Here is a 15,605-nt window from a genome sequence, read left to right on the forward strand (position 1 = left end):
AGTTTGTCACTCCTTCTTCCTAGTCTGGCTTTGTCTGGAAGCTCATCTGAAGTCTGTCCACCATGGGTGACCCTGCTGGAATTTAAAATACCAGTGGTATAGCTTTCAGAATCACAGCAATTCACAAGCCACCACAGTACGACACCCTGACAGATGAGTAGTGGCCATTAGTGCTAAATATAAAGGGTGTCAGTATACCATTATCCCTATCTTCATTCCCACCCCTTGTACAAAAGTGTTTCTCCACAAGTTTGTGATAATACCTGAAACTTTGAATTCTACTCATATCGCTTGACATTGAGTTGAATCTGAATCATGGTGACCCTACAAGTGTCAGAGAAAAACTGTGCTCCACAGGGTTTTCAATTGCTGGCTTTTTGGAAGTAGATCACTAGATCTTTCTTCCAAGGCATCTCTGGTGAACTTGAACCTCCGACCTTTCAGTTAGCAGTTAAGCAGGTTAATAATTTGTATCACTAATACTTTTTAGCACTCTAGAGATTTACTCTCGGGGAAAAGCATCTGAATCCAGGAATACCTTTGTGAATTGTATCTATTCTTGGGAGGTAACATAGTCGGCTATTATCATTGTCAACTCAGCATTAATTGTTGTCAGTTACCTGGCATCACAAGAATGAGCCACCAGACAGGTTACTCCTGATGGGGACTGTGGTTGGTCTAGAACTGCATTGTTCATTGGAAATATACTAAAATTTAAAACTAACACTTCTCATTTTGGACTAGCCACATGTGATAGTACCATGTGACTAATGACTACTGTCCTGGATAATGCAGGTCTAGAGCAATGGCATGGCTAAAAAGATGGACCTGGAAGACGTCTGCAGTGTGAGAGACTGAAGGACCTCACTTATCTCTAAAGGGGAGGAGACTCAGGAGAACTCAGTGGACCCCACATCAAGGTTTGACCTCTACTTGCTAGGCAACTAGAGGTTTCACACTTACCCAGTAGCTGAACATAACGGGAACTGTGGAAAGGGCTTGTACAGTCACTCCTAAACACAGACACAAAGGCAAAGCTGGTGAGAAAAATAGCCCAACACAACTTCTTTCACACTCTCTGTCCCCCTCATCGCAACCCCCTTGGTCCTCTCTCCCAAGCCTCCCTCGTTCTTCAGCCCAGGTCCTGAAGAGAGGGGGAAAGTTAGACAAAAGTGAGAACATTCAAGAAAAAATAATTGGCCTTCTTCTCAAGGGTGAAATCTACTCTCCCTGTGAAATTTTCTTTAATACAAAATATTTCTCTGCCAAAATTTCCAGGATTTCCTATCATAGGTTATGACAGAAATAATTGATCAGCCTTATGCCCCACACCTCTAATTCAACTTCTTAGTGGGCCTGAGTAGAGTCTCATGGTCTGGATTGCCAGGGGTATAGCTCCATAATCCAGATCCACGATGCCTAGAATCTCTCATCTTCAGCTCCTGTAGCTGCGGTGTTCATGAGAGATGCTACCAGATTGACGGGGCTACTCACTCCTTTCATACTCACACTCACTCTACCAGCAAGCTCTGTAGGCTTTACCTAAATTTCTATTTTTTTTTTTACTTTTTATTATGAATTGAATGAAGATTTACAGATCATCAGTTTTACATCCAACAATTCATACACTTTGTTTTATCTTGATTGCAATTCCTTCAAAGCAACTCACTTATCCCACTTCCTCCCTGTGTTTCCTGTTTCCATTCCTCCTTCTTTCTCCACGCTTCTGAATTTTGTCCTTAGGTAAACGCTGCTCTTTTGTTCTTGAACAGTTGACTATTCTATGGTGTATGTATCTCACTATTGTTGTTGTCCCCCCAATATATCTATCTATTGCTTGTCTGAAAATTGGGTCTTGGGGTTAATACATTCAGTTACAGACATGAAGGTTACCAAAGAACACAGTCTCTGAGTTCCACCAGTGTCTACCTAGCCAGAAAGCCTGATTTTTTTTTTTTTTTTTTAATGATGTCTTTGCCTGGTTTTGCTATCAGGGTTATATATACTTCATAAAATTAATTAGGGAGTTTTCCATCCTTTTCTGTGTTCTGGAATAGCTTGAGTAGAATTGATGTCAGCTCATCTTTGAATGTTTGGTATACTTCACCAGTCAAGCCATCTGAGAGGGAACTTTCTTTCATTGGGAGTTTTTTAATGACCTGATCATTTTCTTTTTTTGTTAAAACTTACATCAAGTCACTCCTTTGCTCAAATTCTCTAAGGACTTTCCATCACATTATATGCATGGCACTGTAGGACAAGCACTGGACTATTAACTGCAAGGTCGGCAGTTCAAACCCACCAACCACTCCTCGACAACCCTACACAGGATCACTATAAGTTGGAACTGACTTGACGGCACTTAACAACAAAATAAAGACAAGTAAATTCCAGACTTGACGATGTTCTAGAAGACCCCATACACTTCGGTCCCCTGGCCTCCTTCCTGTTCTTCAAAGCTCTTTACTGTCCCAGGGCCTTTTCACTGCTGTTCCACATGCCTGGAAACCTTTTTTTTTTTTTGTGTGTGTGTGTGCTCATCACAGGGTGGGCTCCAGGTAGTCACAGGGGAAAGCATAATGTGCTCATCACATCACAGTTTAGACAGTCTTTGAAGTTATTTTAAATAATGGAAATTTGTTTGATTTTTAAATATAGGAGGTGGTAGTGGTAGTTATGTGTGTGGAGTTGGTTCCGACTCATAGAGACCCTGTACAGGGTTTCCGAGGGTGTAAATCTTTACGGGAGCAGAAAGCCTCATCTTTCTTCCGCGGAACAGCTGGTAGTTTTTAACTGCTGACCTTGAGGTTTGCAGCCCGATTCGTAACCACTATGCTACCAGAGATCCTTAAATATAGGAGGAGGCTTCAAAATGTTTATGGGTAATGGAATGAAAAGATAATGGAATCTTTCCATGAATTTTTAAAGCACCCTTGTATAAGATAAGAAATGCAAAGCAGTAGTGAAAAATCCTTAACAGTTCAGCTCAGAAACAAAACTTTTTTGATTTCCCTCTATCCAACTCTAGTTTCATTGTAGAGATTCTGAGAGTACATATTAACTTTTATCATTATTATTTTTTAATACAAGGTAACTGCAAGGCTGGCAGTTAAACCCCACCAGCTGCTCTCAGAAACCTTATACAGGGTCATTATGAGTCAGAACCGACTTGAGGGCATACACAATATCAGCAACATTTCCCCAGGCCATGTACCATTTCCACAAACAGCTGACAAATATTTTTTTGTGTGTGTTTCAGTGGGGATTTTCTGTATAGTGTGCACCATACAAATTTTAGAAATGACTGGATCCTAAGTCTGCCAAGGGAACATGGTGGCTCTGTAGGATAAGCACTGGACTGAAAATCACAAAGTCCTTGGTTTGTGCCCACCAGCCACTCCATGGGAGAAAGATGAGGCTTTCTGCTCCCACAAAGATTTACAGCCTTGGAAACACTATTCAGGGTCACTTTGACGGCACCTAACAACAACTGTCTGCCTAAGCAGGCTGTTGGCATCCATAATCTGTGATTTATCATTTTTACTGTTCTATTGATTGACTTTATCATAAGCAAATACTACACAAATGACCACTACCCATCTGTCAATTTGCTGTACCATGGTTGCCTTTGAGCTGCCATGATGCTGGAAGCAATCCCATTATATTTCAAATACCAGCAAAGTCACCCATGGCAGACAGGTTTCAGCAGTGCTACTCAACCAAGACAGACCAGGAAAAAAGGCCTGGTGATCTCCTTCTGAAAATAACCCATGAAAACCTTATGGATCACAACAGAACACTGTCTGACATGCTTGGCCATCAGGAGAGATCAATTGTTAGAGGAGGACATCATGTTTACTGACATAAAGCAGGGGTGGGGAAAGTCTGGTCTGTGGCCATATGTTGCTGTTGTTAAGTGCTGTTGAGTCGATTCCAACCCATAGTGACCCTGTATAGGGTTCCCAAGGATAAGCTGGTGAACTCGAACCACCGACCTCGCAGTTCCAAAGACTTTGCAGTCTGACACATTAGCCCACAATGCCACACTTGAAATCTTTTCGTCTGGCCTTGCCAAGGCAACCACCATTCTAGTCATTATATTAGAGGGCGGTCAATTAAATGAGTAAGTGTAACAGGCTAATTTTTAAGTTGATGATTTTGTATGGCCCTCGAATGATGTTCTAAATTTTGGTGGAAGAAAAGTTCCCAACTCCTGAAGTAGTGGATCAGCAAAGGTGTGGGAAAGCTTTGTGAGATGGAGCAGTACAACGGCTGCAGTGGACTCTGTTCTGCTGGGATTGGTTATGACCTCACAGGACCAGGAAGTGTGGCCCATTTCACAGAAACTCACTGAGAACTCGAGCCAACTCAGCAACAACTAGCACTGCCACATTTGAACTTAAAAAAATGAAAAAGATGAAATACCATTTTTACCTTTTTGATGATACAAGGTTGTATTTTAAAACAGGGTATCCCTAATTTAAAAAGAAATTGAATCTATATTCTAAAATCATTGTCATGCAAGATCCCACCCCTTCCTGAGCAACTCTGGTGTAGCCTGGCCTGGCAGAGAAAGAGGTCAGAAGCTGCCCTTGGGTTTAGTGGCACTTAAAGGACAGACATTGTTTTTACATCAGATGCAAACATGGGTAGTATTGCTCATCATAAGTACCTGTTTGGTCCATTTCTCTAATACGAACATCTGGATCCCAGCAGTTCTCCTGAATCACTCTGAAGACCTTCCCATCTTTCAGCATCTTTGCTTCTCCCTGGGGCAGAGAAAGCTTCACATCAGCAAAAGATAGTCTCAACTCACTTGGATTGACCCTTCCCAGTATATTTAGGAATATATTTCGCTCCCAGTGCTTTCAGGGATTTTACTTAATTCCCTCTGAAGTTTGATTGATTTAATCTTTTCTTCCTCATGCCTTTCTGTTTACTTGGAGTTGGCAGGGTGTGTTCTGTGGGTGTTAGTGACTGGAAACAGGGTAATTAAGGTTAACGGCATGGGCTTTTTGGGCTGAATGATTGAGGATGACTAGTCACAATGTTGATCAGATTCTCTGGCTACTGGACTCAAGAGGATGACTGAATGACTAGGAAGATCTAGATCCATGACATTTTAGAACGGGAAAAGATCTTTGAGATAGACTACCTAGTCCAACCCTCTTGTTTTACAAAGAAGATACATCTTTGAATATATTTTTGAACTACTTATAAATTTGAGAGTGTATAAGCAAAAGTAAATGATTTGTCTAGTAGCACATGACCTACTGATGTCTATGTCCGCAGAAGGAGATGGACAATGAAGCCAATCAGAGGCATGTATAAAATCCAGTGTTGGACTGATTATTTCCACTTGATGTCATGGCTGCATACATGTAGACACTGTCTTTTAATGCTGGCAACCCCCTAAATAGTTGTGCAGAACATGGCAGCATGCTCTAAAATGGAGTGTCACTTTAACTCATTCATTTTACCATTGAGTCAGTGAGGTGCAGTGACTTAGGAGGCACAGAGCTGGGACAAGAACCCAAGTCTATGAAGTCATTTCCCACACCTCTGGAGTGTGGTGGCTCCATAGGATAAGCACTAGAGCTGACCAGCCATTCAATGGGAGAAAGATGAGGCTTTATGCTCCCGTTAAAAGATCTAAAGCCTTAGAAATCCTATACAGGACCGCTATGGGTTGAAACTGACTCCACAGTAGTTACTAATAACTAAGGATGTTATTTTGTAATTGATACTGATCTAGGACACAAGGTAATTACTATAGTTTCTTAAACAGTCTTCCTCTCCTACTCCTACCCTCTCTTTTTTAAATTCTGAAGTCTGCTCTCATTTCATGGCAGGAGAATCAGACTCACGAATCTCCATGTCCTTCCTGCTGGACTAGGCTTTTTCAGAGTCTGTTTTTGACTCTGACTTTCAGAATCAACCAAGATCTTGAACTATGCCAAGAACCAAACAATTGGAGGAAGTTACTCTGATTTTTCAACCCAAAACCCAACCCCATTTTTTTCTAAATTCTTAAAGAAATCCCTCAATCAAGTATGAGCATGCAGACAACCTATTTCAGATAAAGCTCTATTTTTTTTTTTTTTAAGCCAGAAAAACCAGTGCTGTGGAAAGCACAATACTATGGATGTCAGGAGCCCTGCGTACTATCATAAACCACAAACCCTCTGGGTACCTGAGGTTCAACAGCTACACAATAAGGGTTAGCTAGTGAGTCTAAACGGAGTCCTGGTGTGGAGCTGTGGGTTAATGTGCCAGACTGCAAAGCCATTTGAACTGCAAGGTAGTCAGTTCAAGCTCACTAGCTACTACTCCTTGGAAACCCTATACAGGGTCGCTATGGGTCAGAACTGATTTGACAGCACTTAACAACAATAAGTGAGTCTAAGGTCTTCACTAGGGGGAATGGTGGGATGTATTACCCAGATTCTTCTTAAGGAATAAAAGACTTACTCTTCTAGCTGGGGGTTGATACTGCCCTCACCTGTTAGCCCCTATGGAGATTATTTTATTGAGTTACCTCCTCAACATCACACTCCCTTTCCCGGGCAATCCACTTATGATAACTGATTGACAGGGAATTCAATGATCCCTTCAACTTGGGACAATTGAAGGTCAGTTTTAGAGTCACTGTAGGTCAGATGAGGCATCCACTGATATTGCTTTGTAGCTTAATTTCTTCCTTGATCCCATCCTGCTTCCTCCTCTTTTCTTCAACTAGTGTCGATTCTAACAGAACTTTCTAGTAAGTTTCCTGAATGCTAATCTCCATCTCAGGGTCTGATTCTCAGTGCCTGTGGCACTCTTGGTTCTTAAATTCAAGTTCTGTCACCCAAAGTCCAAACTCTTTAACTTGGCCTATAAGACCCTGCACAATGGAAACCTTTCCTACCTCTATAAATTCATCACATGCTTCCCCCAAACCCAAACCCATTGCCACTGAATTGATCCCATCTCACAACGACTCTATATAGGGGTTTCTGTGACTGTAAATCTTTATAGGAACAGACAACCTCATCTTTCTCCTATGTAGAAGCTAGTGAGTTTGTACTGCCAACCTTGTAGATTTGAACTTGCCAATGCCTAACTCACAGTGCCACCAGAGCTCCTTCACATACTCCTTTACTTTAGTTTTTTTTTTTTTTTTTTAACTTTTTATTGTGAACTGAGTGAAGGTTTACAGAGCAGATCATCAGTATTACATTCATCAAATCCTACACTTCATTTCATTTCAATAATAGTAATCCCTTTCATGTAACATCAGTTATCCCTCTTCCTCTCTGTGATTCTTGTTTCCATTCAGCCTTCTTTTATAGTCCTTTTGAGTTTTGTCCTTAGGTAAATGCTGCCCTTTTGATCGTGAATGCTTGACCATCCCATGGTGCGCAGATCTCACTAGTATTGTTGTCTCCCCTATATACTTACCTGCTGCTTGACTGGAAATCACATGCCTACACCTTTATAAATAGTCTCCTTATTAATTATTTTCAAATTATTCTAATTTGACTGCAGCATCTGTTTTCCATTAGGAAACTATCTAATTTAGCTTTTAAAAAATCTGCATAAACCAATAATACTAGGTAGTTTCTAGGAGTACACATATACGTACGTAAAGTCACAGGAAAAGGTATGAAAAGATATCCACCACATTGTGGATCGGGATTAATTTTGAGACTGGGGGGCGTGGTAGTTCAAGGGGACTGTAGCTTTATCTCTAATGGCTTCTAGTTTGTTGTTGTTGACGATAGCTATTCATTAATGGCTTAGATTTTAAGGGATAATTTATTCAAACATTTTTGTAATGAAAAATTCATCTTAAACATAAAATATGAGCATTGGACTACATATATATATGTATACTGAAGACTTACAACATATATATATATATTGAGGACTTTCAAACTATTTTGGTTGTAACCCCACATTAAGCAATATATTTTTCATTGTGACCCAGAACACCCAGACATATCTCTTTAACAGATAAAAGAAACTGAAAGTTTAATGAAAGAGGATTTACTTACTATGAGCACTGACCTATCTTTTCCTTTGTAATCTAGTTTGTCCTGACTCACTAAATTGATATTATGACTCATTATTGGGTTGCAATCCATATTTTCAAACACTGGACTAGATGTTCACCAGCCTTAACATTTTATGGCTTTTTTATTTTCACGAAGATTGTCCCACTTGGATTTGTCACCTCCTCTTAACTTTGCTTCTATTGTCTCTTTTGTTCATATAGCATGAAATTATTGCTACATGTATGCTCTTCACTTATTTGGGTGTCTGCCTCTCCAGCAAGGGAGACATTATTTTGAGACCAGGCACTAGGTGAGTGGGGATCACGCAGAATTATGTGTGTGGAAACGTTAAATGAAGTAAATGGTGTTTTTTTTGTGTGTGTGTATGTTCTTGTCATTGTTAAGCGTTGTGGAGTTGGTTCTGACTCATAATAACCCTGTATCTAGGGTTTCTGAGGAGCAGCTGGTGGGTGTGTGTTCCTAGGGCCTGAGAGACACTCAGTGTATGTTACCCGATCTGCCAACCCATAGATTTGAAATGGGCCCCATCTCTACCCTTCAGGGTTGTAGTGTTCCAAGATGTTCTCACCATCAGGGGCTAATTCCACTCCCAGCCCATGCAGTTCCTGAGAGGCTTGCTATTTATACTTTTATATTTAACCAAAGGACAAGTTGTGCTGTTCACTCTGAGCAAGGTTTTACTGCAGCAAGCAAATATGAGATGTCCCTCTCTTTGTTCCAGGGGGCATTGAAGAACCAACGGTCAAGAAGATACTCAAGTAGGGCAACCCAGATAAAGGTTTTGAAAAGACCTTTCAGAGAACAGGAATTTCTGAAGTAAATTAGTCAGGTAAATCAGAGGAGGTAGAAGATTTCTTCATTGAAAGAATATAGGAGAATAAAAAGAAAGCTTTCAAATCTTTTATACCAGTTTTTGAAGACATGAGTTTAGCCTAGTTTACGTATTTGTAGACATTTGTATGTTGTTGTACAAGGACTCCAATCCCTAATCACTGTAATTCTGGAATTACAGATTGGGCTCTGTTTTGTTTTTGAGAGAAAGGGGATGAGAAGATCAACTGATTTATTCTGTTCCACTACCACTGTATTCAAATTTGTTGGACACAAGTAGGTCCGTAGATGTGACTGTAAAACATTTTCCTTATTTTTTTGTCTTAGAAATCTGCTAAATTTATGTAATCTCTGGACATTAAAATAAAATGAAGTGAAGGTCATTCAGATTCAGTACTGAGGAACACTTTATAGTCTGAGATGTGGAGGCTAAGGCAAACAAAGAGGAAACTACAGGAAGCCTGTCTCTAAAAGTAGGGCTTTCTAGTAGCCTCACAATCAGCTCCACTCATATGGCACATTGCCTTTGGGAGGCTTGAGACCAGCATAGATCACCAGCTCAGCAGGCTCACATATTTAATGGGGGGAAAGTACAGTAGAGTGTCTAAATCAGCATTTAGCTGACCCTCTTTGATGAAAGTGAGAATTCCCTGCCCTAGAAATTCTGATGTTTAAAACTCTTTAATGGTTTTAAACATCAAGTCCAAATGCCTCAATCAGACCTCCAGGTTCCTGTCTGATAAAGCTCTGTCTACCACTCCAGCTTCTTCTGCACCACTTTGTTCCACAAGCTCTATCTATCCATTTTCCACAGAACACCTAGAGTGGTCTTTTTAAGCCATTAAAATCTTCCAAAGGATTTACTTTGTACTAAGAATAAAATCCAGACTCCTAACACAGTAGGCTACCAGGAGTTAAAACTAACCCAACAGCAACTGGTTTTATTTTTGTTTTTCTCTTGTCTTGCAAGTCCCTCTTTCCTGCCTGCTGCTTACTTCACCAGCTCCATTTCTTGCCATGTCTCCTTTGTACCATGTTTCAGCCACATTGCTTTCCTTTCTGTTCCTTCAACACTTCAACCATTTCCTACTTTGTGGCCTTTGCAACTATTGTTCTTATCCAGGAATGTTCTTTTAAGCATTCTCGTCCTGTCCTCCAAGTCTTAGCAAGATCTCTGACCAGCCATTCCAAATGAATATTCCTGTCACTAGATGGTCTTCATTTTCCAAAATGATCATGTTAACTTCACTAGAATTTGATTACCATACCTCTTGTTCACTATTATGTTCCCAGTGTTGAATTGCTGGGCCTGGCACAGAGTAGATTTCAATAAAAATTAGTAAGTGAATAAAGAAGTGGATACCAAACTTTAGTATATGTATTAGTCAGGGTTCTCCAGGGAAATGAACAAGATACAAAGGGGCTTTAAAAAGTTCACGGAAAAATTTCATGATCTTTAATTCCATTTTTCTCACAAAGTTTCTTAAGCCCCTGTGTATATGTGTGTGTATACATTGAGAGAGATACTTATTTTAAAAAACTGGTTCATATAGCTGTATGGGCTAGCAGGTACAAAGTCAGAATGTCCATGTTATAATCTTGAGGCAGAATCTTTCCTTCTTTGGGAATTTTTCTTCTCTTTAAATGTAAGAATTTATTGCTACGACTTTTCCTCTGAGTACTGCTTTTACTAGGTTCCAAAGGTTTTGATATGCTGTTTTCATTTTTATTTGATTCTGAGAATTTAAAAAATTTCCCTTTTAATTTCTTCCATGACACAATAGATATTTTGTAGTGTATTATTTACCTTCCACATATTTATTTTTCCTATTGCTAATGTCAGATGATATGCCCGGAGGCACAGGATGCATGCTTGATGTTAGAATTCTGATAGTAGCCAGTTCCAAGAGCTCCTATCTGTTCGGAATTTTTGAATAACAACTTTTCTGGGAAAAGTATTATTGGTTGGCAATTATCTTGATAAAATATTTTGTATATGTTGTCCCATTGTCTTATGGCTTCTAGAATTTCTGGGGAGAAATTCTCACTGATTAGTATGAAAAAGACCCTTGGCACATTAGACTGCATTTTTCTTTTTTTACTTTCAGAATCCTCTCCTTTGTCTTTCAAGACTTTTATTAGAATATGGAGAGGATTTGATTTTCTTATGTCTCTCCTAATTGGGTTTGTATAGCTTACTATATGTGGATGCATGGTTCTCAGTTCAGGTCTGATTAGCTCTTGGAAAATTCTGATTAGCTCTTGGAAAATTGTTTCTATGCCTTTATTGTTGTCATGGTGTTCTGGGATTCCAATAATTCTAATGTTAGATTTCTTAATTGAATATCATATTACTGTTTGGGTATGTTCACTTTTCTTATTTCTCTGAAATTTGATGTTCAATTAGTCTGTCGTCTAGTTCACTGATTCTATCTCTGTCTGTTCAACTCAACTCTATTATTGAGTATTTCTCTTGCTGTTTCTAACTCAGTTTCAGTATTTCTCTTTTTTTATGTTTTTAAGTTTCTTTGTTGAGTCTCTCATTTTGTTGTTCCATTTGTTTCTTGATCTCCACTAGTTTATGTCCTGTGTGCTTCTGCTTTCCTTAAACCTATTTAGCAACATTGTCTGGAAATGATTAATTCCTTCTATTTATCTGGCCTCTAGAGGGGAGTTTTCCGATGGTTCATGCTTTGCTTTTGACTGCTTCTTCTTCTCTTGTGATTTTGTGTTTTACTGTTTTTTTATTTAACTTGGGTCATTTCATTATGGTTTTTTTTTTTTTTAATTAAAATTTTGCATTCCATTTTTGGCGGTATACTTTTCAAATTGGCTCCCTGGTGATGCAGTGGTCAAGAACCTGGCTGTCAACTGAAAGGCTGGGGTCTGCACCCACTAGCTGCTCCGAGAAAAATGTGGCAGCCTGCTTCACAAAGACTTGTACCCCTGGGAACACCATGAGCAGTTCCACTCTGCTTATATGGCCACTATGCGTCAGAATCAACCCAACAACAGTGAAAATCTCCTAAAAACCACTAGTGAGCACTCTTATCCTGAGTTTTATTATTTGTTTGTTTTCTGGTCCTGATTCAAGAGTTCTGGATGCTTGATTTCAGGACTTCAACATGCCAGTGCAGGAAGGAGGATATGGTTTAGCTACTCACAGACTGTAATGTAAGCAGTGGGATGCAACTTTTCTGAGATAAAGGTAGGGAGCTCTCTATGTCTTTCCTTCAGGAGTGCCCTGACGTAGACTCTCCCATAGTGTCCTGCTGTGGGCAAGGAGCCAGCCATTTCTCTCTGTGTTGCCTGTTTCTCCAAAGTATTCCCCTCAACCTGCTGCTATTGTGGTTGCTTCCAGTCCTAGTGCTTGTCTCTGTCTGACCTGAGCAAGATTCAAAAGCACTCTCTTACAGCATGACTATCTCCTTTCACCACATTTCCAAATGTGGAACCCGCTAACTCCTATAGCCAATTTGTGCTGCCTTAAAAAATTGGAATACAGCTTATTCTGATTAGCTCCCTTTTTCTGTTCCCTCTTTGAGGTTTGTCCAGACTCATTCTAAAATGGCTGTGAAGTGCTAATACCCCAGATGTGAGAATGTACGTTTGCCCAGCTTCTGTACCATCCTCACTCTTCTTCCCTGCTGCTTCTGGTCTCACCCAGCTCTTCAACACTGCAGCTGCCATCTGGGGTTCTGAGGTCTCAGTTTGTGCTTCTGTATATTCCTTATTCAGTGGGGAACACCCACTCACTTCACTGTCTTGCTCCACTCTCTGGAGATCACACTTTGAGAAATGCTGACACAATCCACACAGCCATGAGCTCTGAGCTCACATATTAATCTCACCATGACTTCCCTCCTTTCTGGAACATGGGTTTCCTTTTCCTTGAGCAAATGTCCACCCCTGCTTCATGACTCAGGATGGGCATCTCTTCTTCCAAGAGACCGTCCCCTGATTCCCTTTGTACTTGGTGCATAAGCTGTCCGAACCTTAGCACCAAGTGCAAAGGATGTCCTAACTTGCATTCACTCTGCCTGTTAATTGTGTCTTTCCAGACTGTTAGTCCTCCAGAGTCGGACTGAGTTCCCTGTATTTCAGCTGGGAGTTTAGGAATGCTCTCCCTGAACTCTGTGAGGACACAATAAGCCTCGGAGAATAAAGTCCAAACTGACCTCTGTGCAGCCTGGACTTTCAGTTCACTCCTAGGCCCCATTATTTGCACAGCACTTTGCCCCAAGACTTCCTTCTCTCACATTGTCCTCTTATAACACTCAACCCTAATAGTGGCTTCTCCTTTAATAATAGTGGTTTCCGATGTTTAATTTCTCCAGCTTATGACCAAATCTAAGCTGTTCTATTTATTTGGATGACCTTGTTGTTGTTGTTGTTAAGTGCCATGGAGTCGGTTCCGACTCACAGCAACCCTGTACAGGGTTTCCGAGGCTGTAAATCCTTACGGGAGCAGAAAGCCTCATCTTTCTCCCACGGAGAAGCTGATAGTTTCGAACTGCTGACCTTGCAGTTCACAGCCAGATTCGTAACCACTACGCTACCAGAGCTCCTTTTGGATGGCCTTGGGATACTGTAATTACTTGTGGAAAGAACCTGGTCACTTACTGAAGGCATTGCTATACATGCTAATATTGGTTTCAAATCATAGCTTCATCTTTCTAAGTGCTGCTTTTTTATATTACCCCCATTTTTCCTAATAATTTTGAGAACTCCTAGTCTATTTCCTTGCCTATTACAAAATGTATAAGAGAATAGAAGAAGAGCTTCGCTTTGCGGAGGGACAGCATGTGGCAAGTATCACAAGCTCACGGGTGACCTTGGGCCACAGTACTGGTGATTTATGAGAACCTCACCTTGTTGTGGTGTTGAAGCTGCACCCAGCCTCCATAGCCAAATCTCTGCAGGGGGAAAAGCACAGTTAGAGCACAGCAATATGCTTAGGATAGGGGGTCCTCATCGCCATCCTTTCTAGTCTCACCTTCCCATTTTCCCCAAATCCAGGTATTTACACTGAAATCAATCTATTTTTTTCCCTCTCAAATAAATTTATTTAGAAAGAACATTTATATCATAGAAGTGCTAGTTTTATCTTTTTTCCTAATACAGATTTCACTTTTAAAATGAGAACAAACACACAAAACAAATATACAAAATCTTTTAAAATGAGAACAAATATACAAAACAAATATACCAAGTTAACAAAATATACAAAATCAACCCTAGACGTGTCTGGTAAAAAGAGATGGGGATAAGATTCTTATGATTTGATAGTGAGTAATTGTTATCATGACTAATTGCAACTGTCACAACTATAAGGGTAGAAGTTTTGTAACAAAAGGGGGTGTGTAGTTTATCTTATAGTCCAGAAACAGAGGACCCTAGGACCATCAAGGGAGAAGAGCATAAGTGGAAGGCACGGCCTTATCCAGAGAAGCAGCGACACCAGATATGGAAGCAGAGATGAGGACATAGAGAGAGGGACCAGCTGAGGACTCTAGATTCATGGAAAGAGAGGGACTGAGTGCTGGCGGCCAGGAGGCAGACTTGCAGAGTATGCCCTTTGGTTATTTAAATTATTATATATTCCTAAGTGAGTTTGTGTACATCTCCCCACCCTCACGCCCCCTCAAAAAGAAAAAGAAAAACAAGGGAAAGGAAGCAAATACTGTTGAATGATGATGCATGATGGAGATTGTAATCAGCGCAATGAAACGATGCTGTAAAGCCGATGTTCTCCCATGTAAACTATCATTCAGTTCATTGCCCATGTACCATTTAAAATCAACCCAGGAACCACAATGGGACTTGAAGGATCCCCCTTAAGGATACATGGTCTTAGAACATTGCAATCCATGAGTAGATCATGAAACCAAGTTAGTTGATAGTGACCCAGCCATTTATAAAAGTATGGAATACGACATGTAACAAATGCTGCCAGTGCCCTGCCTCCGTACCCTCCCCTTACTACCTCTGTGCAACCCTGTTCTTCACCTGCCAGCATCTACCTTTTTGCCACTGGCAACTGTTAAAAGTCCACTACCCAATAGCCCTCAACCACTTCCTCCATCCTTCACGCTGGGTAACACTGAGATAACTGGTTGCCAGTGGTAACGGACTCAACAGCAAACCCTTCACTAGCTGTCTTGTTTTCCCGCTCTCACTTTCCCATGCTCCTACTGGGATTTCCTGGACTCACCTCCAAAGTAAACTACGTACATTTAAGTCCTTATCTTAGACTCTAAAACTCTGCTTCTTGTGAAACGCAAACTAACACAGAATAGAATGGAATGGAACAACAGAATAGAATCTATTGAAAATGTCTCCTAGGTAGTAAGAGTAATAACTGTTTAATGAAACTTCTGTTTTCATTATATACGAAGGTAAGTAAAAAAGTATTGTCACTAGGGTTTCAGTTCATGCATGCCCTGGTTTATTCCAACAAAACATGGAAGATCTGTGGAGAAACAATAGCTTCACATGTTGGATTTTTTGTTTAATGAATGTTTCTATCATTTTATAGCAATACTTTTTGACTTACCCCTGCATTTAATGGTTTTGAATCTTTGTACACTGAGTTTCCATCAGTAGTATATTCCTTTGGTTTGGGTTTTGTGTTCATCAGTCAGTGTCAGTGATATGTTTTTAGTTCTTCTGCGTCTTTGTCAAGTTTCTTTCTGGTTGTTCTATCCATTTTTT

At 40.3% G+C, this 15,605-nt stretch overlaps 1 protein-coding gene across 1 annotated transcript in view; it reads right to left on the minus strand.

Annotated features, from left to right (window-relative positions):
• ACMSD (aminocarboxymuconate semialdehyde decarboxylase) overlaps nucleotides 1-15,605 on the minus strand; it is an 81,946-nt gene that overhangs the window by 53,912 nt on the left and 12,429 nt on the right. Inside the window, exons 2-4 of the mRNA XM_006834586.1 lie at nucleotides 13,763-13,807; nucleotides 4,673-4,769; nucleotides 964-1,013 (exon numbers count right to left, since the gene is read on the minus strand). Of these exons, the coding sequence (XP_006834649.1) occupies nucleotides 964-1,013; nucleotides 4,673-4,769; nucleotides 13,763-13,807 (192 nt within the window). The remainder of the gene's footprint in view (nucleotides 1-963; nucleotides 1,014-4,672; nucleotides 4,770-13,762; nucleotides 13,808-15,605) is intronic.

This window comes from Chrysochloris asiatica, unplaced genomic scaffold, assembly GCF_000296735.1.
Source record: "Chrysochloris asiatica unplaced genomic scaffold, ChrAsi1.0 scaffold00012, whole genome shotgun sequence".
Taxonomy (NCBI): domain Eukaryota; kingdom Metazoa; phylum Chordata; class Mammalia; order Afrosoricida; family Chrysochloridae; genus Chrysochloris; species Chrysochloris asiatica.